The following is a 26,306-nucleotide window of genomic DNA, read 5'->3' as shown; positions in this document are numbered from 1 at the left end:
CAGGGTGGGGGGGCGTCCCTCACCCACAGCCCAGGCCAGGGCTCTGCAGGAGGGGCTGGGAGATGAAACTGCCCCGGCAGCCGGCGGGGCAGGGGGCAGAACTGCAGCCTTTTCCTGCCAAAAGCTATTTTACTATTGTTTGCTCTCCCCCCCCATAATTATATCCACTTTATTCTCTTTGTATTTAGTGAAAATTTTTTCCCCATGGAAATGCCAACCTGTACCAAGAGGGCACGAAGAAGAGGGTGTTGTTCATGGGCTCTGTGCAGGGGGCAGGGTGAGGCCAGGAGCAATCGGAGGGCAGGACCCACTGAAAAACCCCAGCGGCTCTCCAGCCCTGCTCCCACGGGTTCCTCTCCAATGTAGGTCTGGGTTTCTCTTGAGCAGGAGGAGCCAGGTCTGCAGAAAAGCATCAGCTACAGGGCTGCACCCTCTGCAAGCCCCAGGGACGCTCTGGCTTCTGCAGGGGGGACCCCTGGATGCAGTTTGGAGAGGTCCCCCAAAGCAAGCGACAGGTGAAGGAAGGAAGCGTGAGGATGAGGAATCCAGGGGAGAGGGGAGGAGGACGGGGCGCAGCGGGGCCCAGGCGGCCTCCCTCCCGACAGCTCCGCCTCCAGGCAGGTCTCGGTTCCCCGCCGCCGCCCTCCGGCCTGGACGGGCACGGCATCCCACCTCTCCTCCGACAGCGCTCTGGTTTCCTACCCTGGCCCGTCTGACCAGGGGTGTGCAGCCTCAGGCGCCCCCGCTCCCCGCCCCCAGGCCCACCCCGCCCTGACTCGGCACCAGGCGCGGCCCTGAGCCAACTCCAGCTGCTTTCCACCGGCCAAAAACCCCCATGGACCCCCCACCCTCTCCCTTGGCCATGGACTTGGCCGACCCCTTCCCAGGCCCTAGAGGCCACGGCCCCCTGGCAGGCGCGCCCAGCACGCTCCCACCTAGTCACTCCCTCTCTGGGCCTCTCTCCTGACTCCTGCCGCCACACTGTCCCCTCCATGGCCTTCATCCCTTCCTCGTGCCCACTCACACCCTTGGCTTCTGCTCTCACCTCTGGGCCCCTGATTCCCGAACTTCCAGGCTGCTTTTTATGCTCGAGGCCAGCCCTGACTTTCCAAGCCCTGGCCAGGTGGATGCTACTGATTCCCAAGCCCAGCCAACCCCGACGTGTGAAACCAGATGTGCCCTCTCCCCTCCAACCCGCCCCCCGGCCTGCCTCTGTCTCTTGGGAATCACCCGCTCTCTCCCAGGCTCCTGGTCAGAAACGCCAGCCCCCCAGCTCCCCCCGGGTCCGTGGGCCCGGCCTGACCAGTTTGGTTTCCACGCCATCTCCCTGCCCACGACGTGCCCCCGGCTGGTCTCTTCTCACTCTGATTTCCATCCCTGCACCTGGAGGCAATGCTGCCCACCCCGTGTGTCCACGGCCCCTCTCTGCCTGCCACCACCCCAGTCTTCACGTCCCCCCACTGCCCCCGCCCTGGGCCCTGGGACAGAAAGGACGCCCCCAGCCTGCACCCAGTCCGCTGAGAGCCTCACGCTCCCGCTTCCTCCCACCAGGGATCCCCACCCTCCGCGTCCCCCTGACCCCCCCAAAGAGGCCCATGGCCCACGACCCCAGCTCCCCTCCCCTCCTCTCTGTCCACTGTGAGGGGGGCACGGTGAGCCTCAAAATGACTTCCACGGGGCCCCCCACAGCGCCTCACACCCAGTGAGAGAGAACTGAAGCACCAGCCCAGGAACATGCCCTCTGGACACAGCAACGTCCACGGGCTCCCCCAGAAACATCGCCCAGCTTCCGACCCCCTGGCCTCCTCTCAACACTGCAGGCCGAACGCCAGGTGGGCCCTCGCCTGCCTCCCTGGAAGCTCAGAGCAGCCGTGCAGGGAGACGCACACACCTGGGCCCGGGTGCCCCTGGGAAACCTGCTTTCCTGTGAGTCCTCCTCCGGGCCTCCCCTCCTGCCTTCCACCCGGCAGCCGAGGGAGCAGGGTCCCGAGAGTCTCCGTGCCGCTGGGGGTGTCGCTGACCTGCTGGGCCAACCCCGGCCCCTCTCACTGTCTGGCTTCCCGTCCGGAAAATGCTCTCTTGTGCGTCTGAACCACCCATGTCGGTCTTCGGTGACCTGCAGCCTAAGGCAAGCCTGCCTGGCCCTATCGGGGCCTCGTCCAACCCTCACAGCCACCCCGTGGGGCCAGGGGCATCAGGGGCACCCGTATACGCCGTCTCCTTCCCCGAAGTTCTCCTGAGCCCTCCACACCCCCGCGGCGTCCCGCTCTGTGGTGACCTGGCTCGCCACAGCCCCCTGCCCTGGAAGGATGGGCGGACGGGCACACTGGCCCGACTTCCCCCAGACGCTCAAATAATGGGGGGACCGACCTGGACTGCCTGGGACGGGACCGCATGGCCCAGCTCTGGCCCAACTCGGCCGGATTCAATCACTGCGTTCCGTTGGTCCGAGTTCTGGTGGACCCGGCCCACCGGGCATCAGCAGACAGGCTTCCTGTGAGCTGTCTGCTGGCAAACTGGCCCTGCCCCGTGGACAGGGCCATGGGCCCTCTTAGTCACTGGACTTTGGAGAACTGGCTTCTGGCAACCTGACCCCTCTGCTGGGTGACATGCGATTTTCGGGGAAATGACCCGGAGCAGCAGGTGAGTGCCAGTAGGGACGTACGAGAAGTGGCCCAGAGACCCACGGGGCGCAGGCGAAGCTCACCCCAGGGCCCTCCGGCCGCATTGCAGAGACAGCCCTGCCCACGAGAGCTGGGAAGAGCCAGGGGTGCTCGCCCCTGAAGAGTTTCGTGGGACAGCGTCACTACAAGCACCCAGGAAACCGCTGGCCCCCCCTCAGCCTCCTGTCCGGGGTCAGGGCCTGCTCCCCGGCTGCACCCACAGCCTGGGGTGAAGGCAGGCCAGGCCGGCCCCCTCCCACCCCTCCTGCCCCTGCCCTTCCCCCAACCCAGAGCGAAAGCTTGAGTAAGACTCAGTGTCTTTGCTTTTATAAATCTCTGCCTTTTAATGATGGCTTCAAGGCTGAGGGGAGAAAGGACCATTAAACTCACTGAATAAGTTAATGGGGCATAGAGAATCCATTTCGGAGCCACCCCAGGCTGTTTTCCTCCGGAGCTAAGGCCTGAATAAGCAAAAAAAAAAAAAAAAAAAAAAATCACAGCCATGGAGCGCACTGCCAATAAATAACTCCAGCGCGATCCCCCGGTGCCCATGACCTCGTCCTCAGAGCACCTGCCGGACACCCCTGGTTCCAGAGCCGCAGCCGCAGCGCCTGCCCGGGGCCTTCCGCGCAGTGGCGAGGTGGAGGTGAGGCCCCTCTCTGGGCCAGGGCCCCCCAGGCGTCATGGTGAGAAGCCAGGCTCTACCGGTGCGAGAGCGGAAAACAGGCATTCCTCCTCAGGGGGGGGCCCAAGACCCTGCAACCCCCCAAGAGCAAAGACCCCTCCAAGCACAGCCTAGTCGCCACCGGGCCTCTCAGCCTGCAGCCTGGCCCCGCAGTCCGGTCCGGCTTCCCTCTGCACAGACCAAACACAGCAACCGGAGTACCGGGCGAACTTGGTTTCTTCGGTGGGACGGCTCCGCCTCTTCAGAAAACACCTCTCATCCCTCCTCCTCCTCCTCCTCTTCCTCCCCCCCCCCAATCCTGCCCCTTCCCCACGCCCTGCTCCTCCTGCCTGACTTCCCAGCTCCCCTGGGCCCGTGTCCCTGCCTTCTCCAGGGACAGCTGAGCAAAGCCAGGAGCGTGGTTCCTGGGGCCTGGAAAGCACAAATAATTAAATAAGTCAGAACTCCTGTTGGTAAATGTTGAGTCCCACTAGACACACGTTGTTTACTCTTTAATATTTAAACATGTTAATTAAATTTCTGAATAAACAGATACGTTGTAGCAAGTGGCATTCCTGAGTCAGAGTTGCATTCCGCTGGCACGCACCTGGGGGCCTTTCTGGGGAAACGAGGCCGTCTGGTCTGCCACCGGGGGGCCACTGACATCGCAACGCACCAGGGTCGCAGCCTCCTCCCGAGCCGGCAAGACTTGCGGTCAAGGGCGTGATGGACACCCCAGTCCAACCAGGTCTGCCCCTCCCAGCACCCAGGGCTGCCTCTCAGCTCCCCTGACCCTCAGTACGAGCTCCCTCACCCATTGGTTCACTCCTTTGCATGCTGGCCCCGTGCTGGTTGAGCCAGGCAGACATGGAGCCCCAGAAAGACAAAGAGAAACGAGACTGAACCCCAGTCCTCGACCGGCTCACAACTAACTGTAGGAGGTGCCTGGCTCCCAGGGCCCAGCGTGGCCTGGCCCCTCCCTGCTTCTGCAGCCAGAATGAACGTCCGTCAGCTCCTTAAAGGTTCTCGGCCTCCAGGGCTCCCTCGAGCTGCCCCTTCTGCCTGGAACAGTGCAGCCTCAGTAACAGTGGCGCGTGGTCCCACCCTGCTCTGAACAAGACCTGGCACCAAAACCTGTGAGTCACACTTGCGAACCCTCAACAGCTGCCCCCAGGCCACCGAAGGGCTGGGACGTGCCTGGAACCTGACCAGCAGAGCGCTTCCAGAAGCAAACAGGTCCCCTGTCCAGGAAGGACCAGGAGCCCTGGATGCGGGAGACAGGTCAACCCTGCAGTGGGGGCTCCCCCGCACGTGTGCGAGCCTTTGCACTCTCCCCTCCCCGTCCCATAGGCCCCCCGTGTGGCTGTCGTGCGGCCCTCCCTTCCCTGCCTGAACCAAGTGCTGCCCACGGCATCCGCCGCCTGCAGGCTGTCTGGGACATCTGGGACACACGTACCGCGCCCCGGTCTCCTATGATGTAAATGGAACCATCTCCTGCTTCAAAGGAGAAACCTTCCAGGCCCCCCGTTTCACTGGGATTAGAATCTGTGCCCCTCCCCACGGCCCTCGAGGCCTGCCCACCTCTCCAACCCCACCCCGCCCCCTGCACACTCCACTCCGTCCCCCTTCACCCCTTCCCCCTTCATGGGAAGCAGCACCCCCCTTCCCGCCAGCCCCCCCCCCCACACTGTGATTAGTTCCCTCCTGGGACGTGGGACTGTGGCATATCTGAGTGGCTTAAGTGAACATCGACAGTCTCTGCCCGAGTCCCCAGCCAGCAACGTCACCCGATCTGAGCACCACAACGTCGGCAGCAGAAGAAATGACGCCCGTTAGTGCCTCCATCCACACCACCCCAGGCCATGGGCTCTGTCCCGCAGGCCCAGGCCGGCCGGGCTGACCAGCATGGGCTCAGCACAGCCTCAGACTGTGCAGGATAAGTGGACTCTCGCTGGTCTGGGGCCTCCCCATGCCGCATGTCTGAGCACTCGGCCCGCAGGAGGGGGCTGTGGACCCCAGGGTGCCGTCCGGCATCTCTGTCCACTGCACATGTCCAGGGCCCTGAGGGGCTGCGCCACTGGGGTGGACGGCGAACTTGAAGACAATGCGCCAGCCCCAGGCCAGAGGGCACCTGCCCAGGGGCCCCACCCTGCCGCCCTGCTACAGAGCACCGCATACCCACGTGCCGTGGCTGCCGCAGTGCCAGAGAGAACGAGGGTGCCCCACGAGGACCGGGAATGCCCTTGGACTGGGGACACCAGAAGGTGCCCCTGGGAAGTCAGCCACCTGCTCTCCTGCCTGCTTCCGCCCTGCGTCTCTGAGACGTGGCGTGTCCCACAGGAAACCCCAGGCCCCTGAGTCAGACAGGATCCCGGCTCTGCCGCCCCCCCCGGCTGGGCGACCTTGAGCACAGGATGCCACCCTCTGCCCCTCACCCTCTTCACCTGCGAGAAAGATACAATAGGACCGGTTCTGATCGGTCACGGGCACGGGTCCACTCGCCCAGACTAATCAGAACGAGCCCAGTTGTGTAACCCGGGGCAGCCACTCTGCAAAAAGATCCGACCATGCTTTTTACAGAGTTAACTATAAAGGTATCATACGACCCAGAAACTGCACACCTGGAGGCAGACTCAAGACCATCGGGAGCATGTGCTCACACAAAGGGCCTTATTCGAGAACGCTCGTAACAGCTGCACCCGTAAGAGTCCAAAACCGGCAGCAGCCGCGGTGCCGGCAACCAGGACACGGTGCGAACTGACGCAGGTTTCCACCAAATGGAGCAGCAGGAAAAAGAGACAGACCTGTGTCACCTGCAACTACGCACATGAACCTCGGGAACGCTCTGCTCGATGCCCACAGTATGATTCCAATACGTGAAGCTGTCAGTCGGGCAAAAGTGAGCTACTGTGTGCAGAGGGGGACAGAACGGTGGCTACCTCGGGGCAGGTGGGGGCAGAGACCGACTGGGAAGGGACATGCGGAACTGCCTGGGGGACAATGACGCTCTGGATCCCGCCGTATTTGGGCTCCACCTGGGAAAACTTGGTGGCATTTCCGTGACTGCAGATGCACCCCCTCCAGAGGAACCGTGAGAGCCAGTCCTGAACCCCGGTTTAACGGCACACAGCCTGAAGCATTTCGGGGCACACTAAACATCTACGATTTACTCTGTGACGGGCCAGAGTCGAAGGGTGGCTGCTGAGTGGGCAGAGAGAGAGAGACAGACAGACAGACAGATGGATGGACCAAGCGACGGAGCCAGTCAAGCGGGTGCCACCTGCAGAGCCCAGGTGGCAGGGGTGGACGGCCACAGCAAACGTCTCAGGTTTGTGTGTGCGTGGAAACTCTGGTCAGCCAACGACGGAATGGGGAGAATCCTACTTACTTACATGTCCCTCAAAGAAAGCAACTGCACAGCCCGACTCTGTGACCGCTTCTTTGGAAAGTCCCTACTCCAACCACGTCCCCGAGGCCGGGGTCCCGAGCCACTGTCATTTCGTGAAGGAACTCGGTGACACCCTTTGTGGCTGACATAGCACGGGGTCTCTGAAAGCTGTAGACGTCATCAACAAAGTAGCTAATTCACTGATAAGAGACAGTGATACTACTGTCTCTTATCAATTAGAGGTGAGGGGGTTGTTTTGCTTATTTCCACCCGCCTGTCTTACACCTCAGAGCGCTGTCCTGCAGGCCCTTCCCGGGCCTCCCCCCTTGCTTCTGTGTGCCCCTCCCCCCCACCTCTGTCTCTCCCCCAAATGCCAGGCTCCTGTGCTCACAGGCTGGCCGAGCGGGGGTGTCTGGGGCAGCGCAACACAGGACACGTTCAGCTCTGGTGCCCCTCCGCCAGTGCGCCTGCCCAGAACGTCTGCCAGAGCTGGGCCGTGCCTCTCTCCCTCCCCCTCCCAAAGATGTCTGTCTCCGTTGAAGCCCTGAGCCCCGAGCCCCAGTGCCTGGGAACACAACGGAATTTGGAGACAAGGTCTCTAAGGAGGCAGTTCAGGTAAAGTGAGGTCAGGAGGGCGGGTCCTGACCCAGTAGGACCCTTGTCTACAAGCGGAGGGAAGAGGTGCTCAGGAGAAACTGACCTTGCCCCACCCCTTGACCTTGGACTTGTCGCCTCTGGAACTGGGAGAAGACAAAAAACGTCTGTGGTGCCTTGTCGTGGCGACCCTAGCAAACTCACGCCGTGAGTTTAACGACAATTTAACACTGCCGTTATGTCTTTCATGGCAAATCTGGCAGGTGTGGCCATCTTTTTATTGCTTAAGGCTTGTAAAGTTTTACTGGAACAAAGGAGTGTATACTGAACACCTATTTACCCATCACCTGGAATGAATACCTATTCCTATTCTGTCCCCTGCCAAGATCTCCGAGAGAGAGAGAGAGAGAGAGAGAGAGAGAGAGAGAGAGAGAGAGAGAGAGAAGGCCGCCGACACAGCTCAGAGCCCTGCGCTTTCATGAAATTGGTTTGTGTCCAGACCACGATCTAATCATTTCACTGTATATCTGTGTCCATAACCAGAACGTTACAGTTGTCACGGTGTTTTTAAAATCACACACACGGCGCGTCACTCTGCAACTCGCATTTCCTTCACCGGCACCGTGTTTTCTGAGCAGCGCCGTGCTACTGCACGGAGAACCAGGCGGAGAACCGGGCGCGCATGCCCCGGCCACCCGCCCCGCACCTGGGCCCGCCCCGCAGCCAGCCGGCCCCGAACCTGACCCCGCCCTTCACAGGGCGGCCTGGGGCGAGCTCCTGCGTCTCGACGTCCTCACCTGTGACGCGAGAACCGCGTGCCGCCCACACGGCCAGGTTACACGAGGTGTCACATCAACTCCCTGGGCCACAGAGTGTGCTCGACAAACGGCAGCTGTCCCCAGAGACCAGAAAGCTGAGACAACCCCCGCCCACGGGTCGGGACAACAAAGGCCATCTCAGAGGTGGGACCTGAGTGACAGGAGGGCCCAGGTGGGCAAGGGGAAGGCCAGGGGGCTTCTGGGTAGGGCAGGCAAAAGACTAGGGGTGGAGGACGCCTGGGAGAGTTTCCGTCTGGCTCGGCGGAGGGGCCCCCTAATCGTGAACGCCAGACAGGAGCCCGAGGATCCAACCTACGGTTCCTGAGCTGCAGTTACAGAATTTCTTCCCTGCCTCCCAAATACTTCTAAAGTATCAACTCTACATCTGGAAGGGCATTCTGAAAAACATAACTGTGCCCTCATTTCTCAACTACCTACTGGGTCGCGAAGGTCAGAGCAGGTCCGGTCAAGGCCAGTGCCACGGGGAAAGGAGAGCCGGGAGGCCAAGGTCATGACCGAGCCAGGCACCCGGCTTGGGTGCAGAGAGGCGGAGTGTGACCGCCGCACACCAGTGTCCTTCCGCCGCGGGGGCACTGGGACTTTCTGCATCCCGGGGAGCTGCACCGAAACGTCACCTGCAGAACACCATGTCACGTCCCATCTCCCGGGTGGGCACCCAGCGGTGCTTCTCCCAGAGCCGTGCCTTGCCGGCAGCACCCGGCTCTCCCGGGCACTTTTTTAGGGATGAAATGCGCCGGCCTGACCGCCAATCAGAATCAGGAACTCTGGGGCGGGGCTGCCGCCTGTGCTGGAGCAAGTCCTCTGGGAAAAGGGGACTCGCCCCAGTGTGAGGGCCGCCAGGGCCCGGTTCCACACTCTCCTCCACACCCCCGCCCGGCACCTGCCCCTCGCACAGCCCTCTGCAGCTGCAGGGCCTTCCAACCTTCCACAGCAGCCCCCACCACCGAGTTGGAAATGCTGGAAGTCAGAGCCAGAAGGCCCCTCCGAGATCACCCGAGAGGGCCGGTGCCCTGTCTGGACTCACCAGGTACTTTGGTGGCAGCAAATGGGCCATGGAGGTCACTCCACGCTGCCCCAGGGCGCTCGTTCAGAAAACACTCCCCGAGGATGTGGCCGAGATCGCCCACGCCAACGAGATTCAGGGATCCCGAATTCCGCTGGTTCCCAGGGCCCCTTCTCCCCCACACCCCTCCCACGACCAAAGTCGAAAACCAGAACAGCATGAGCTGTGCCCCGGTGAGGGCAGGGGGTGCCTGGGAGCTGGGGGGCGGGGGCAAGGCCAGCACTCACGGGCCAGTGGGGGCTGGCGGCAAATGAAAGGCACCTCCTGTGCGAATGACCGGGGACGAGGTCTGCAGCCCCTCCGTGCCTCAGTTTCCCCACCCGTAAAATCAGGACAATGGTGGCAGTGGCCCCTCAGGTTGTGTTGAGAAGGACTCGGAGCTACAACACACTGTCCTCACGGTGGCCCCTGGAACACGGTCACCACACAGCTTGTGCCCCCCCCCATAACAGGTGCAGGTGTCTCTAGAAGATTCCTCCACTGAAGGCCAAGCCCACCCTGTCACCCTGTCAGCTGGGTGTGTGCCCAACCCTGTGCCTCTGTGTGGAGCCAGCCTGTATGTGCCAACCTGGGGGTCACCCCATCCCCTGCTCTCTTCTACCCACCACAGGCTGACCCCCCAAACCACCTCTGCTGGGACTTCCTCCCAGGAACTTGCCTGGGGGACCCAGGGAATCGGGCTGCCCTCTCCACACCCCTGGCCCCTCTCCCCCACCGCCTGGCGGTAGACTCCCCCAAGCAGGGGCTGCGTGCCAAGAGAGAGGGGCTTGACCTTACTCGTCCCGGAAGGACCGGGACAGTGCATTCCACCTCATCTGTCTGGCCCTCCGACATTTTCCCCCCTCTCCCTACAGGGGCCGGCCCGTCAGAGGTTCTCAAATAAACTCTCCGAAGAAAGAGAACTAAGGAGCACCTCGGGAGGGCACTAGGCAACCTGCTCGTGAACACGCTGTTCCTTGGCGCCCTCCCCTCCCCTCCCTCACGGCCCCCCGCGGCCTGCCTGGGCCCGCCCTCCACACACACAGGACCTGCCCCCGAGTCTTGACCCCACGCAGGCAGAAAGGGACGGAGAAGAAATGCGACTCGCCTCTCTGGCCTGCTGAAACACCACAAGGCCTCTCACGGGTAACGACCGAGCCCAGGCGTCCACTTCGGGGCCGGGGCCAGGCACTGACAATAACTCCTCTGCAGTTGGCGTGGGGTGGACCCGGGCACAGGTCAATCTAGACTTTTTAAATCTCCACTTGGAAAAACGGCACCCTGCCCACTCTAAGAAAGCCACAGCTCCATCTACACACACACATTTTTCTTTACACTCAATGTTCCATTTCCTAAAATTCTGCCCCTGCTTCTCTTGAGACAGCCCTTTTCATGGCAGGCCCTCTCTCCTATGCCCACCACCACCCGAACTTGACTCTAACCTCCAAGAGGGAAAGACCATGGCCTTGAACCTTCCCTGTGCTGTGTCCCCGGGCTTAGCACGTGCCTGGCACGTGGGTGGAGCTGTGGGCCAGTTGGCCCTGATGGTCCCTCTGCTCTGTGCTCTGGTGCCAGGAAGACCCCCCCCAGTGAGGAAGGCAGTGAGGCAGGCGGCCAGACACCTGGGCGCCCCCCAGCCTCGGTCCACACGCAGCCCTGCCTCCACAGTGGGCCGAGCGTGCCACCAACACCGGGGCCCCGTCGACTGTCTGTTAGGCACTGGGAAGACTGTCCTTTGAAAAGTAGAAACGTGGTGGCCTCCCCTCCAACACCTGCCCCAGGGACGGAAGCCAAATGAGCCCCAAGGAGGGAAGCTGCAGCCCAGGGGTCAGGCACGCTCTTCCCCCTCCCGGTCACTGCCAGCCCCGCCCCCATGCCTCTCACTCCCTGCCTCAGAGAGCGGGCTTCCGCCCAGGGAGTGAATGGCATCTTCCTGCAGGCCCCTGCCCTCCCCACTCCTCACGTCATTTTCCACTTGGGGTCTTACCACTACACTTGTTAAGACGCCTGCTACTTAAGACGTGGTGAGCAGTCAGAAACCCAATCTGGAGCAAGGCTGATACTGAACAACGCCCTGAGCCTGGCACATCTGCCACGGCTCCTCCAGGTCGCAGGTAGATGACGAGGAGGCCGGCAGCCAGAGACGCCCCAGTTCCAGCCCCAGGTGCAGTGCACCTGCACCAGGGGAAGGGCCCTCCCTTCTCTGGGCTGCAGGCTCTGTACCGGCAAGGCCTGAACCTGAGCAGGTCTCGCTCCCCCACCCCGCAGGGGACCCCACACCCAACACACACACTGAGCAAAGGGTAAGACAGGAAGTCGGCACTCCCGTGGACCAGCCCGAGTTCCCATCCCCCACATAAACATGCTGCGGTTCGGAGACCTCGAGTCTCTGGGCTGGCCCAACCTGGCAGGTGACGGGCTGCAGCATCTCACAGAGGTGGCCACCCAGGACACACCAGGAGGGCCTGGTTGTCAGATGGCAGGACTGGCTGGCTACCAGTCAACTGTCTGCACACACACGCTTTGCGGCTGTGACCTCAGACCGCTGGTCCAGGCAACGAACGGCCCAAGTGACCACTGCCACACTACAGCTCTCAGAGAGTCCCCTCAGAGCCACCAGCATGTTGCGGGAGGAGAAATTTGGCTGACAAATCCCCTGAAGCCAACATCCCCTGACACAGATTCAGCCTCGTCTGCCCGAACAACACCCAGCAAAGCCCTCCAGAGCCCCCCCACCAGAAGCGCATGCAGTGCTGTTCTCCCTTCCGGCCACTGGGGGTCACTGCCGCCCCCAGCGGACTGGAACCATAGAGCGTGTCCCGGGGAGTGAAGTGAGCCCCCCAGGCCAACAGGACCCCATAAATCTCTTCTGCGCAGTGTCCTAACTTCATCCTTCTCCCAGAAAGAAACAGACGGCCAGTCCCCAAGCGTCCATCACGTTCTGGACCCACCCCACACATCACGCCATTTAACCCCCCGCGGCAACACCTCCCAGTAACACCCTCCTCTGCAGGCGAAGAAGGGGCGTCCTAGAGAAACTAGGGAACTCACTCCAAGTTCAGAAAAACACGCAAGGTGGGGGCGAGGATCGGAACCCAAGAGCGATGCCAGACTCCATGGCCCTTTACTACTGAGCTCCGGTGACAGCGAGCCGGCTTGCCATGGCCTTCAGAGATGCCGGCACCGGGAAGAAGCCACGTGCGGCTTCAATCCAAGGCTCAGTCACAGTAGGACCGGCCAAGCAGCACCTCCCTCCCCGCAGAGACCATGGTCTAGTGCCCTCTTGTGGCTCAACACGGAACTGGAACGAACGTGGGTGGGAGGCTCTTAGGGGCGGACTGCAGAGACTTAGAGTCACTAGATTCACAGTTGGCCCGGGGCTGGCCCCGGAGCCCTGCCTGCAGCTGATGGTCTCAGGCTGTTATAACAGCCAGGAGGGAATCAGCTAGTGAGTGGGAAGCTGACCAGGGCAACAGCAGCAGTGAAACCCCGGGGACAGCATCTATAAGGGGGCAGGGGGTGCTGCTGAGTTTTCCTGCAGGGGAATCCCTGGCATCCAAACCCCTGGGGCTGGGGCGTGGGGCCGGTGGGCAGCAGGCAGGCTCTGCCTGGGACACCCTGCCACTCAGGACCCCAGCTCAGTCTGCAGGCAGGAACCATAGCAACCTCCCAGATCTTTCCCCTGACGCCTGTCTCAGCTACCTTGTGACCGTTGTGAAATACACACCATCTTGGTCCCCCATAGCTTTGGTTCAGGTGCTAGCTCCCTCCGAGAAATTGCCTGTGACCCACTCTTCAAGGACCCAGAAATGTCCCTGCCCATCACCTCTGAGGGACTCCTACTGTGGCACCTGCCACTCGGGCTTCCTGGACCCACCATGTCAGGCACCCATCATGATCCCCTGTGACCCTCCCGCCCTCTCTGCACAGACAGAGTCAGCCTGACCTCTCAGGGGAAGACACTGAGCTTGGGGAAGTGAAATGACTTGTCTGAACGTGTGCAGGGGCGGAGCCAGGATTTAAACTGAAGGCCTTTCCGGCAAAGAGACCACTGTTACCGCCACCACGCGGAGCTGCCTCACAGACCAAAGACCCACGGAGACGCTCGGCGGGGTTGGAATTGCTCTAACCGCAGACCCTGGATTGGGAGGCTGCTCTGTCCAGGCGTGTAAGATGGAAAGAGGAGAGACTGGACATGGGAAGAACAGAAGAAGGCCATAAACAGGGTCCCTGCTGGTGCAGAGGACGTTCTGGAGTGAGGTTGTGGGAAGAGGGGAGAACACACACACACACACACACACACACACACACACACACAGGTTCTCACTGGAACCTTACACTAACCCAGTGTCACCACTATCTCCAATTTTTAGATGAGGAAACCGAGGACCAAGAAAAGTAGCCAGCTCAGCATCCCCAGCTAGTCAGAGGGACAGCTGTGATCTAGCACTTTAACAGTTGCTCCGTAAGCAAACAATCTCTGGCTCAGTGGGGCCACAAATGTTAGCTTCCTCCCTGCTGTTTAGGGTACCAGCCTCCAAAACAAAGTGTTGGCAATGAGTAGGTGGGGAAGGACTGACCCCAAGAGATAGGGCCCCACCGGCACTGCAGGGCCCAGCAGCCCTGGTCAGGGACAGGATGGAGGGCCCCAGCCCCATGAGCTACCGAGGCAGCAGAACAGCCTGCTCAAATACGGGACAGCCAGGAAATGACCGAGAAGAGCCAGAAGTACTCACAGCAAGGAGAAGGTCACCAGTGACCAGTACAGGCAGGACCCACGCCCACAGTCTGTGAGGCCCGTTCATGCCATCCCTTCAGATGCCCGGCCTCTGGGCGAGCAGAGACAGGGTGTGGACAGGCTAGGGGACGGCCCCGCGCTCTCAGGACGTGGGATTTAAGGAACAGCTCCTTGGTGTCTAATAACTCGGGGCTTGGCAGGGCATTAGGAGGGGAGGGCTGGGGCAGCGAGAGGTCAGGGACGCTCCCATACTTGGGCCAGCAGCATATTGTATGTGGCCTGAGGCAGCTGGTCAAGCTCACTTGACCCCCCACACACACACACTAGCCCTGCAGCAGGGCCATCTGCCGCCTTCTCTGGGTCCCCACCAGGACAATCTCCCTGGGCAGCAGCGGCGCCCAGTCACTCACACACACTCCCCCCATGCGGTGCACCGGTCCCTCCTGCTTTTGCTGAGACACGCGGTGGGGGAAGGGGGGCGCTCTGGGCTGGCCTCCGTCCACACGGGACACTCTCCCAGCCACCTCCTGGGAAGCACAAGCCCAGAGAACTCACGCCCCTGGGCTGCAGGCCCGCAGGAAGCTGGGCTGGCTCTGCCGAGACGGGACCCACGGGGTGAGGGGGCGGGGAGCGGACCTCCCTGCTCAGCCCTGGCTCAGGAGAAGCTCTGGAAGCCGGCGCGCATCTCGCCAGGCTGGTGTCACGTCCCCAGCTCCTGCCTGGGAAGCCAGCCGCTAGCCTCAGCCGGTCTGGTGCACAGCACTGCCCTCTGGTGGTCACCGAGGGTCTAGACGCACACAAGCTTGGCAGGCAGGAAGCCAAAGGTTTTGGGGCTTGTTTACAAGACCTCAGACGTGGCGGGCACGGAACAGAAGAGCGTCGCTTGGGGTGCACGAAGACGCGTGCCCCAAGACGTGCACACCATCCACGTTACCGTGGGAGGCAGAGGAGGCGCGCCGCAAGCCTAAGATTGCTCCCTTCGTTCTCTGCTCTCTCTTTGCAGGAGGTTAAGAGCCCCTTTCCTGCCTCTGGAAGAAGCCAAACCCCTCAGCGCCAAAGCGGAGGCTGGGGGCGGGGGGAGGGGGAGCCAGGCCTGGGGGGCTGCCTGCCTTGTGCCAGGAGCACCCTGGGTGGCTGCGTCCTCCCTCTCCTCTGGCCTCTCTGAAGCCTCAGGTTCCTCCTCTGTAAACCCAGGTTCGGCGCGAATGATTTCTGAGCCCCTTTCCAAATTAGATGATTTATGGTTCAAAGTCATGGTTTTCTTCCGAACTCAAAAACGCTCCCAGACACCCAGACACGGACAGAACCACCGAGGGGCCCACGGATTCAGAGAGCCAAGGGGAGTACGACGTCACTCAGATCAGACCGTGACCCTGCGGCCCGGACAGACCCTGACTCCCAGGAGGGGAAACCAAGCCCAGAGAGGTTCTATGATATGGCGAACTCATCCAGCCAAGAAGCAGCAAAAGTGGGGTGTGCCCACAAGGGCTTGCCCTGCACTTGTAGCCTTTGCTGGGTGCTCCAGCTCACCCCTGTGCTGAGAGCTGGGTACTTCCATGAGCCAAACTGGGCGGGGGGAGGGAGACAGAGGGGGCTGAGGGGGCCACTCACTGGAGGAGGAAGCAAGAGAAGGGCCAGGAGGAACTGAGTTCACCCCAAAGAAAGATGCTCTAAACATCAGCTTCCAGCCCCCAGCGCCCCAAACCCCACCTGGGAGAAGCCTCCCAGACCTGTGCTCTCCCATCCCTCCCTCCCCAGCTGGGGGGCAGGCAAGGACACCGCCCTGCTGACCGGGCCTCGACCCAGCCACCAGCTTCCTGCGTCCCCACCAGCCTCAGCTGGCACCTGGTCCCCATGGGCGCTGACCTGACCTCAGAGGCCAGGAGGCCACGGGTCAGTCATGGAGGCCTGGGAAGAGGCTTGGCTGAGACAGGACCTCGGGGGAGGCTAGAGGTCAGCAGGACAAGCCCCGAGCCTCTCGTTCCACTGGCAGCCGGGCCACAACAGGCCACCACCACCCCCATGGGGCGGAGGAACGCAAGCCCTCATCTGCCTTCCCCTCCAGCCACAGCCAGGGCGATTCTCACCCATGGCACTGAAACGTCAGCAAGTGGAGAGTCCGCCTGGGTCTCCACACCCACTCCTGTCCTTTACCAGCCCGTTATGAGGGTTCTCTATCTGTGACCATGTGGCCAGTGTGCGTTACTAGGTGTAGGGCAGTGCCGCTGAACAATGAAGGTCAGACTGCTCTGCCATTTACTAAGTAAGGCGAGTGCCGTCGCTGGACTCAGTTTCCCCATCTGTAAAGTGGGCTTCACGACAGCCCTTCTCTCACAGGGCTGGTGTGGTGCCGTGATGAGCTGTGCCTCCCAAGTGCCTGGAACAGTGTCTGGAACAGAGGAGGCACTCAGAGAGGCTGGTTATTACTCCTGCTCGGGTTCCAACAGCTTTCCCTCCGCAGGCATGACACAGGGTGTAAACCTCAGAGTGCGGCTCCCAGTGCTCACAGGTAAAGAAACTGAGGCCCAGGGGAGGGAAGGGGTTTGTCGAAAGCTGGGGAGAGCCAGGCCCGGAGGAATTTCTGGGGACACCGTGCTCGAAGGTGTTTGCCTGGGGAAGGAGCCCTCAGTCTCCCGCCACCCAGACCCCAGCACACTTTTGGAAGGACAAACCAGAGACGGGGCAGGTGGGGGTTAAGGGGAGCGGAGGCCAGCTGCCCAGAAAGGACAGGCTCCGGGGCCTGCCGTGCCCACAGACTCCCGCCCTGGACATAAACAGAGCTCAGAGAGGCCTCGCCAGCGAATTTCTAATCGGCGTGGGCCCCACGGGCTGTGAGGGGCCCTGGGGCTGCCAGCCTCGCATAGTTGCTGCCTCTGGGGACCCTGGATTTGGAAACGTTGCCCCGGAGGGACACGCTGTGGTGGGCGAGGCCCTGGCTTTGACAGAGCGCCCAGAACGGGCACCAGGGCGGGGGAGGGGGAGGAGGCAGAGCCCGCCCCTGGGAAAACAGTCTCCCAGCACCCAGCGGACCCCAGGAAGGCCGCAGCCCCTCCCTGGGACTCTCGTGGGACCCCCGTGGGTAGCGCGAGGGAGGTGGTACCCGCATCCCTGGGGGGCCCTACATTTGGGGCAGGAGGCAGAAATTTGAGGGCCCTCCCTCACTCTTGCTGAACCCAAACCACCTGGCCCGAGGGGGACTCGTGGGCCCCAGAGCAGAGGGGGGGAAGGCTCAGGGGCGGCGGATGACTTGAGCTGACGGCTGAGCCCAGCCTCCAGTCCGGCCACGCTTAGACCCAGCTGCCGGACACTAAGCCATCCTCCACGAGTCCCTCACAGGTGGGTTGTTCCCACGCCGCCCCCCCTTAAGGAGAAAAAGCTGAGGGGCCACAGCCAGAGGGCGAGTGGGGTGCCCAGAACCAGGAAGGCCCTGGGAGGAGCCCCAGAGGAGGGGCCTCAACACCCTCCTAGGTCTCTCCTTTTGTGAGCCACGCAACTCAGCACCAGGACTCAAATTCCGCTCATACTTTTGTTTGCTCGTCATCCCTGCTCATGCACCTCCAGTAGCTGCTGCAGAAATAAACTCAACCACCGCACCCCGGGAGCTGTCTCGGAGGCCAGCACCGGGGGTTCATGGGGATGGACAGCCTGATGCAGGGGACCACTGGCAGCATGCGGAGGGGACAGCAGGCAGCTGTGAGAACGACCCGGCCCCCACCCAAGGACTAGGGGGCAGCCGGAATCCTGATCGGGAGCTGGTACCCGCGATGCCACCCCGCCTGAGCCCTCCTCACATCGCCCCTGCCCCCTCCCAGTTAACCAACCCCTACCTGGAACAGAACCCAGAGGGGAGCCAGGGCTGCGGGTGACCCCTCTCCTGGGGTCACCCACCTCCCCTCAAGCTCAGACCCTCCCAAGCCCAGCACTGGCACCACGCCTTTCTGATTACCTAGGCCTCGGCAAAGCACACTTCATCTCCTGACCCCCAAACACGCATATCCGTCAAACCACAGGCTGCGATCCATACATGAAATATTCCCTTTTCTAGAGACGGATAATTCGAAGTAGAAGTTCTGACATTTTCCTCTCACGCCCAGCGGAGGTCCACGATGGGTGGGGAGGGGAAGCTTTGCAGAGACGCCTGGCCCTGCCTTGAGCTCGGCACCCAGGGGGAGTCCCTCCCGAGAGGCGGCAGGCCCCACGCCCTCTCTCTGCGGGCAGCACTCGGTCTGGGCAGGGGAGTCCATCCCGTGCGGCCCAGAGTTCTCCAGAGTCGGCCGGCAGCCCGTGGCCCACAGGGGCTGGCACCCATAGCAAAGGTGGGGCACACTCCTCTGGCCTGGGATGGCATGTGTCCGAGACGGAAGGGACACTGTCCTAGGTTCTCAATTCACAGTTGAGTGGACAGGCTCAGAAAGGCTACAGCTGTCTACGGTGGCTCATAACCGGGATACGGCCGGAACCAGGCCTGGGACTGGCAGGTCTGTCCCTTTCCCAAATCCATCCGCCACTGGCCGACCGCAGGCCTGCGGGGATCCTGGGACAAGCTGTTCAACAAGAACTGAAGACGGGGACCCCGGGCAGCAGTGGAGATGCCGCAGTCCTGGCCACGGGAGGGAGGACCACACACCACTCGAGAGCACCGAGGAGCTGGCCGGGGTGGGGGCAGACGCACAGAGGCAGGGCGAGGGCGGGGAGCATCCCCCTCACAGCAGCACGCAGCACTCATGCCGGCAGGACCCCTGGGCTCCAGGCACAGCCCTGCAGGGGCCAGCTCACAAGTGCTCTCAAAGCCGGGGTCAGGCTGGGCCGGTGCTGCCCCAAGCTCTCCCGTGTTGGGTCCCCTGGTGCCGCCGAGCTGACGCCCTGGGCCCCTCAGGGGACTGACCTTGGCTTTCAGGGGCTGGAGCCCACCACCACCCAGTCCGGCCTCCAGGCAAAATCGTGGGGCTTCTGCAGGCCAAGGTCCCCAACCTCCATCCTGGGGTCCCTCTTCCCCAGCCCCTAGGCTGTAACCACCCCCTTCCCAATTGCACCTCACACACCTCAGCCTTCCTCCCTCAGGCCTGCCCTGTCCCGGGGCTGTTGACCAAGCCCACAGGGCCTGTGGGGCCCGGCCCAGGCCCCTGTCGGCCTCCCAGCTCTCACTGGTCACTGTCCAGGCTGCCTGTCCCTTGCATCCCTGGAAAGGTTGAGAGTCGGGGAGCTGGTCCAGCAGCCGAAGCTCAAAGTGATCTTCCACCCAGCCAGGCTGGGTCCCGCCGGGAGAGATGGAGAGCCGCAAACGCCAGGGACCCAGGGTGGCTGGCGCAGGGAGTGGGCTGGCAGCCGCCACTTCCCCGCCAAGAGCCCACGTCTGCACGAGCCCGGGGAGCCGACCCGGCGAGAACACCCAGCGCAGGGATGCCATCTCCTCTCCCTCCGCCTCCTTCCTAAAAGGCAGCGGGTGCGCCTTGCCAACCCGGCCCGAGCACACCCGGCCTACAGAGGTGGCCCAGACGGCCACCCCCCCTCCAGCCACCACCCTCCTGCCTTTGTGACGTCAGAGCCTGGGCTGGGCGCGGCTGTGCACCGGCCCTTCTAGGTGAGGTTACTGTGTGTCGGAGCGCCAGGGGCAAAGGGACTGGCCTCCTGAACACAAAGAGGCCAAAAGGGAGGGCCCTGGGGAGCAGCCCGGCGCCGGGAGGGGTGGAGGTGAGACCCACACTTCTGTCCCGAGGCCTGGCAGCTGATCTCCTCCTGATACTCACGGGAGGCGGCCTCCCCATGACAGGGGCCCTGGGTCAGCCTCCCGTGGGTACACAGGAGCCATACCACACTCCTCCCCTGAGAGGAAGGACCACGGCCCCGAGGACAGGGGGCAGATCGTGGCGGGACCCCCCCAGGTTCCCTGAGCTCCGGCCCAGCCTCTTCCTCGGGCCCCAGAGTCTGGCCCCAGCTGCCTCCTTCGGCACACACAGCTTCGGCCTGATGGGGGGCTGCGGGGCCCTTCACTCCTCCTCTATGGTGGCACCACATTCTTCCCCGGCAAAGCCCGGGCTTCGGCTGACGCCCCCTTGGGGTCACACCAAAGGAAGCCCCCCACCCAGCCCAGAGGGCTCCTCTGGGCCCTAGGCCCTCCCTCCAGCCTGTTCCCCAGGGCAGCCCCACAGAGTGGGGTGCCTGAGCTTCAGGGTGGGGTACATGGAGTCTAAGTCTGAGCCCCAGCGGGGCGGCATGCCCCCAGGGAAGTGACGTTGCTGCCCCACTGGGGGTCAGACGGGGCCAGACGGCTGGTCCCCAGGCCCGCACGGCTCCACTCCCTCTCTCCACCGCCCTCCACCTCCAGGCTGGAAGGCAGGGCCCTCCAGTCAATAGCAGCCACAGACATAACAGGGCACCTGGGAGAAGAAATGCGAGGAAGGGTCATCTGACCCCCGACCTCCGACCTGCCCCACCTGCCACTCAGCGGAGCTCCAATGAGAACCCAGTTCCTGGGGCTTGTAGGTGTTGGTGTAGACGTAAGGAAAGGAGTCCCGACTTCCTGCCAAAGAGCCCTAATCCTGAGACAAGGATGGGGACCCGCCGGAGGGGCTTCCAACACAGTCCCAGCTCACAGTGCCCCCACATGCCCTTCTGGGGCCCGAGAGCGGCAAAGAGGACAAGAGGCTGCCCCATCGCCGACCTTCCCCACACCCGCACCTTGGACCGTCCGCCTGGAGAGGCCACGGAACTCTTCCCCACCAGGCTGCCCCTCCAGCATCCTTTTCAGAGGAGCCGCAGGTCCAGGCAGCTGGGAAGAGCCTGCATCCCTGCCTCCCCCCCCCCACCGCTGGACACAGATGCACACCCTCAGAGCACAGCACATGCCAGATGCGGCCCCCGGCTCCCAGAGACCCACGGGGGGCAGCTGGGGCACCGTCTTTCCAACCCTCGGCCCACTCGACCCCCTGGAAACCCCTGGGTCCAGCTCCTGAGCCTGTGGACCCTCTGCTGAGCTGTGCCCACCTCCCCTTACCCCCTCCACACACACACAACCCCGGTCGTGTGCGTCCAGGCTGGAGTTTTCCCAACAACCTCACTCCAGACCCTCGTCCCTGCCTCCTTGGGGACGCTGGAACGCCGTGGCCTGCAGGACGGGAGAGGCGCAGCTGGGACCCTTGTGTTTCTCCCGCACCATCCCCACCACCCCATCCTGGGCTGTTTATCTTGTCTCCACCGAGCCCTGGGCTGAGGGGGCGAGTGGCACGGCCAAGACACAGGCCGGGCTGGCCTCCTGGGCCAAGAGGCAGGCACGTACGTCTCCTTGGTTGTGCTCTTCCCCTCGGAGTGTTAAGCTGCAAGAACGCTGGCAGAGTCTCTGTTACGCCAGAGGGCTGGCGGGCTTGGGAGAGCAGGCTGCAGTTCCTGAGGGCTTTGCAGCCCCACCAGGCCGGGCCTGGGGCAGAGGGAGGGCTGGCCCCTCCTGAGTCCCCCCAAATGCCTCCCCCAGGCCCCCGCCAGGGCTTCGGTGCAAACCCCCGTCAGCATCCCTCCCACTTCAGGAGTGGGTCTTTGGGGGGAGATGGGCAAGAGCCGTCCCCGACCGGTTCCAGGGCCATCCCCACCCTCCTCTGGATGGCAGGAAGGGAGGGGGTCGCCTGGCTGGGGTCAGTGGAAAGAGAGATGGGCGGGCTCCCTGGACCCCAAGCCCCCTCTCCCCGTCCACGCTCCCGCCTCCCTCCCTGCCGAGGAAGAAGGGCCAGAACAGAGCAGGCCACCGCAGGTCTCACTTATGCGGGGCAGGAGAACGCCGAGGCCGGTCAGAGTTCAATTTTCCAAATAAACGTGTTCCCACGATCACATCGGAACCCCCGCCAAGCCCTCTCGCCCCAGGTTCCCATTTCCCGGAGCAACTCTCCAAGCCGGGAGAGGGATGATCAGTCGACACCCAGATGCAGAGGAGGGTAAAAATGGGGGGGCGGGGGATGGGGTCGCAGAAATGCCAAAAATGGGGCTGGAAAGGGCAGGCGAGAGAGAAGGGAAGGGGTGGGAGGCCCTGACGTGTCCCAAGTCTCTCTCCCAGCCCCAGCAGCCAGCTCCAAACTTGTTTACTCCTCAGCGTGCTGTGCTGTGTCCAAAAGGAAACAGTTAAACATCTCTGGCGATGGCGAGTCCCTATCCGTCACCTTCCCTCCCGGGCTAAGCCCCGAGGCGCTGTCGCTGCCACCATCGCTGCCAGGGACCCAGACCTCATCTACTTTATTCTACTTGAGCATGGCCAAACTGTTGCTATTTCGTGGGGGGAAAGGAACCTGACTGGCACCCTAGGCACCAGCTGCAGGGGTGGGAGCGGGGGCGGGAGCGGGGCGCCCCCCTCCCCGTGCCCTCGCCGCCGGCAGGGGGTCCTCTCCCGGCAGAGGCACAGGGGCACCACCGATCACGCCTGGACAGGGCCCGAGTCACCTGCACGCGCAGCCCGGGCATCTCTCGAGCCAGAGCGAGCCTGACGCGGGCCCCCGGCGCACGAGCGAGCGAGAGGCAGCCGCGGCGGAGGGGGAGGCGGGCGGGCAGCGACGCCGACTTACATGGAAGTGATGTTCCTCGAGATGTCAGTGATGTTGAGGCCGGCGTTCCCCGTGCCGTTGCCCGCATCCTGCCCTTCCAGCAGCGGGAAGAGGTTCCCGTCGTCCGGCCGCCGGCAGCTGATCTCGGTCTTGCTGCAGACGCAATTCGCAGGGCAAGCCAGCACGGAGCCCACATAGTCCAGCCAGACGCTTCCCAGCAAGAAAATCCGCCAGAAACTACACTTGGCCGGGCAGAGAGAGACATCCATCTCCGATCGCTGCTTCTAAAAAAGAGGAGGAGGAGAGGCGAGGGGGTTGGGGTGGGGGGAGTGGGGAGAGCCGGGGTGGGGGGGGGAAGGAAACAAAGACGACGAGGGAGGGGGAGGGGGAGGGGGCCTCTGCCTTTGAAACGCCGTGCGATGCGATCAGATGCAAAATCCTTCAGCGTCGGGAACCATCGCGCTGCCGCTGCTGCCGCCGCCGCCGCCGCCGCCGGGTGGGAGCCGCGGGGAGCGCCTAGTGGCGCGGTCTGCCTGGCATGGTGGCCGGCTCGCCGGTCCGGGGCTCGAGCTGCGAGCCGCGCTCGCCGACTCCGAGACTTTGCAGGGTGGCAACAGCCGGTGGGGAGGCAAAAAAAAAAAAAAAAAAAAAAAAAAACGGGGGGAAAGGAAAAATGGTGCTAAAGTCACCAAGTCCCACCTACTGGGCAGAATTAAAACGGACACACCTGCAAAAGACACACACACACACACTCAGACACACACACACACACACACACACACACACACACACACGCCCCGAGCTCCGAGGAGGAGGAGGAGGAGGAGGAGGAAGGAGATGCGGCGGAGCTGCGGCGGCCGCCGGAATGGCTCGCCGCGCGCCTGCAGAAACGCACTAGCGCTCCGAGCCCCACGAAACCGCCCGGGTCCTCGGAGCGTCTTCCTCGGCGCCCTCCCTCTCCCCTCCCTCCGTCCCCTCCCCACTCGCCACTCGCGGCCGCCTCCCCCGCCCCCCGCCCGGGCTGGGAGCGGCAGGAGAGCGAGTCTCCCCCGCCCGTCCCCGCCCGTCCTCTCCCCTCCTCTCTCCCCACCCACCCACCCACCCACTCGGCGGCTCGCCGCCACCCGCAGCCGCGCGCGTCCTCCCGGCGGCTCCACGCCTCGCGGCCCGGCGTCCGCGAGCCGCAGCCTGGGGTGGAAGCGAGAGGAAGGGGAAAAGTTGCAGGCGGGATGGCGAGGGTCTGGCCTGGGGAGGCGGAGTTGGCGAGCCGGCCGCGCGACGCCGAGAGGCGCTCTCCCTCCCACTTTTTGGCCCTCGCGCTGCCCGGTTCTGCTGCAATCCGGCCCGCGGGAGGCAGGGACGGGGACGCGGCCGAGGTGAACGCGGAGCGCTCCCCGAGCCTGAGCTGGGGGCACAGGCTCGCCGACAGCGCCGGGAGCGCACCGCAACCCCGGGGAGGCGCCCCGCGCCGAGGAGGGGACTGCGGGCGCGAGGCCCTCCATCTGAATGACACTCGTTTCCGGGATGGAGAGTCCGGGAGCTGGGCTCAGCCGGGAGGGGACTGCGGGGCTCGGCCTGGTGGGTGCCCCCGCGCCCCCTCGGCAGCGGGTTTTTGCTTTGGGCCTTGGGCAAGCGGGGGACACGCGCAGAAAGGGCTGCGCCCAAGAGCCCAGGTGGCCCCCAGGCGAGCCTGCGTGCGCGAGAAACGGCCGGGGAAATTGGGATGCAAGGGGCATTTTTTGGCAAGCGCGCGGCCAGCACCACCGGAGGCCGGTTTCTGGGGCTCCCTCGGGCGAGTCGCTCTGGCTGCCGGGTGAGGGGGCGGCGCGCTGCGCTCCCCAGATTCGGGCGCGCAGAGCCGCCTTCCTTCCTTCCCTCCCAAGCACCCCTTCCTGGTAGGGGCGCAAGGCAGGTGCAGCCAGCCTTGGACACGGGCTCAGATCCCCCACGGGGGAGGCAGGAGGGGTCCCTACTTTTTCCCTGGGCAGGGTTTTTTTTTTTTTTCTTTTTAATAAAACGTCAAAACGCCAAGTGTGAGCTGTTCGCGGAGAAAACCGGAGCATTCACTGTGGGCGAGGAGAAGAAAGGGTTAGGGAAGTCCGAGCAGGCAGACACACTACGGCATTCATTCACCCGGAGAAGAAAGCAGGGCTCTGCTCCCGGCGCTGGGGTGAGGGCAGGCGGGGAGCGAAGACGCGGAATCCAACTGCATTCAGCCTCTGAAAGGGTTCGCCCCCGCCCCCCGCGGATTCCCATGCAGGTCAGGCAACTTGCAGGCGAGATGGGGGGCAGGGGCATGCGGTGCCGCCTGCCTGCCCGGGCGCGCAGCCTCACACGGGCCGGGCGCCTGCGAGTGGCACTGCCGCCGCCGTGAGTAAACTTGGGGCGAAAAGGAGAAAGCCAGGAAAGAAAGAACATGTCTATAAAAGGCAGTTTTCCCGACTCCCCCTTCCATTCCGCCTGGGCCTGGCCTCAGGGAGACTTCTCGCCCGCTGCCAGCATGGCCTCGTCCCCAGGCTGGCACTTCGCCCTCCCACCAGCAGGAGGGGACAGAGAGTGGGAACCTCCTCAGACTCTCGAACCGGTCTCCACGGGCCTTAGGCCAAGGCCTGATACCCCGAGTCCCCTGGGGGGACTCTCCCTGCCACTTGCGGGCCATTGTGCCACGGGCTCTAAAAGATCTGAGAGGCGGGGAAACTGAGGCGCAGTCAGCAGAGGTGGCAGGTGGCCACAGAGAAGCACAGGGGACCTTTCTCGGCCCCTCTGGGGGAGGTGCCAAGAAGCAGGGAAGGCTGACTGCTTGCGGCCCAGCATACTTTTTCCTGAAGGAGAGAAGCGATTTTTAACATTTCCAGTGGAGAAGGGGAGGTGTCCATAAGTCAGAGCAAGTGAAACCTTGAAAAGCCTCTTTGGAGGCAGTGGAAAAGGAGGTCGAGGAGCAGGGCCCTGGCGGAACAAGAAGTCTTTCATCGCCACAGCCAAGGGGGAGTGTGATGGGAGGCTGGGTCTGTGCCGGAGCCCCCGGCCTGCACAGGGGGTGGGGGGGCCCTCGCTGAGGCCGAGGGTGGCCTGCGAGCTGGACGGCCGAGTTCAACTTCTAACCACGGGCCAGTCACCGCAGCCTTCTGGGCCTCCGCTTCCACGTCCGTGAAGTGGCCACGCTGGGTGGGCCCCGCTGCCCAAAGTGAGGCCCTCTCTGACCGGCCGCACCGGTACCACCCGGAAGCTTGTTGGAAACATGGCTCCCCCACCCAGACCGACCGAACCAGAATGGCCACTTTCACGCGTCCCCCGGGTGACGCAGGAGCATTTTAGTTTGAGACGTATGGAGAGTGCTCCCAGGTAGGTGACCCATCTCTGCCTCCACGTGGGCCTGGGCGGGGGCCACTGTTGAGAAGAGAGAAGGGATCCCCTGCGTGGACTCTCAGAACACCGTTCGAATGGAGATGAGGGGGTGGCTCAGACGCAAGGACTTCGTAAACAGCAGACCTGAGAAGGTTCTCCAACCGTGCACCCTGCCAGGGGCATGTACCTGAGCTTCACGGGTCTGTCGGAGAAAGGCCAGATTTGGGCGAAGATGCAAGAAAAAGTCAGCTGCCTGGACACCCTTGTCGTGGTCAGCAGGGGGCCAGAGTGCCTTGTCTTCTTGGTGAAAATGCCCTGGGTGACACCCAAGAATGTCTGTCACATCATGCGATTCCCGGTACGTAGCCATCCCTGGTCCCAGGGACACTGTGACCCAGCTCGGCATGCCACCATTCAAGGGACAGCACCCCCCCAACACTGTGCTGCCAGCTGCCACCTCAGAAATGGGAAAACTTGGTAGTGCATCCCCTGCTGATGAGTAAGAGGCAAG

General features: G+C 63.1%; 1 protein-coding gene across 4 annotated transcripts in view; it reads right to left on the bottom strand.

The window, feature by feature from the left end:
- The window catches only part of NTRK3 (neurotrophic receptor tyrosine kinase 3), a 264,555-nt gene extending 241,637 nt beyond the window's left edge, over positions 1–22,918 (bottom strand). For all 4 annotated transcript variants that reach the window (XM_053658986.1, XM_053658987.1, XM_037145059.2 and 1 more), the window contains exons 1-2: positions 22,853–22,918; positions 22,472–22,734 (exon numbers count right to left, since the gene is read on the bottom strand). In XM_053658986.1, the coding sequence (XP_053514961.1) occupies positions 22,472–22,719 (248 nt within the window). In that variant the 5' untranslated portion in view covers positions 22,720–22,734; positions 22,853–22,918. The remainder of the gene's footprint in view (positions 1–22,471; positions 22,735–22,852) is intronic.
- Positions 22,919–26,306: the final 3,388 nt, after the last annotated feature.

Source organism: Artibeus jamaicensis, unplaced genomic scaffold, assembly GCF_021234435.1.
Source record: "Artibeus jamaicensis isolate MK-2021 breed Jamaican fruit bat unplaced genomic scaffold, CSHL_Jam_final scaffold_612, whole genome shotgun sequence".
NCBI classification, from domain to species: domain Eukaryota; kingdom Metazoa; phylum Chordata; class Mammalia; order Chiroptera; family Phyllostomidae; genus Artibeus; species Artibeus jamaicensis.
Note: the sequence above shows the minus strand (reverse complement) of the source record. Positions and strands in the feature narration are given on the sequence as shown.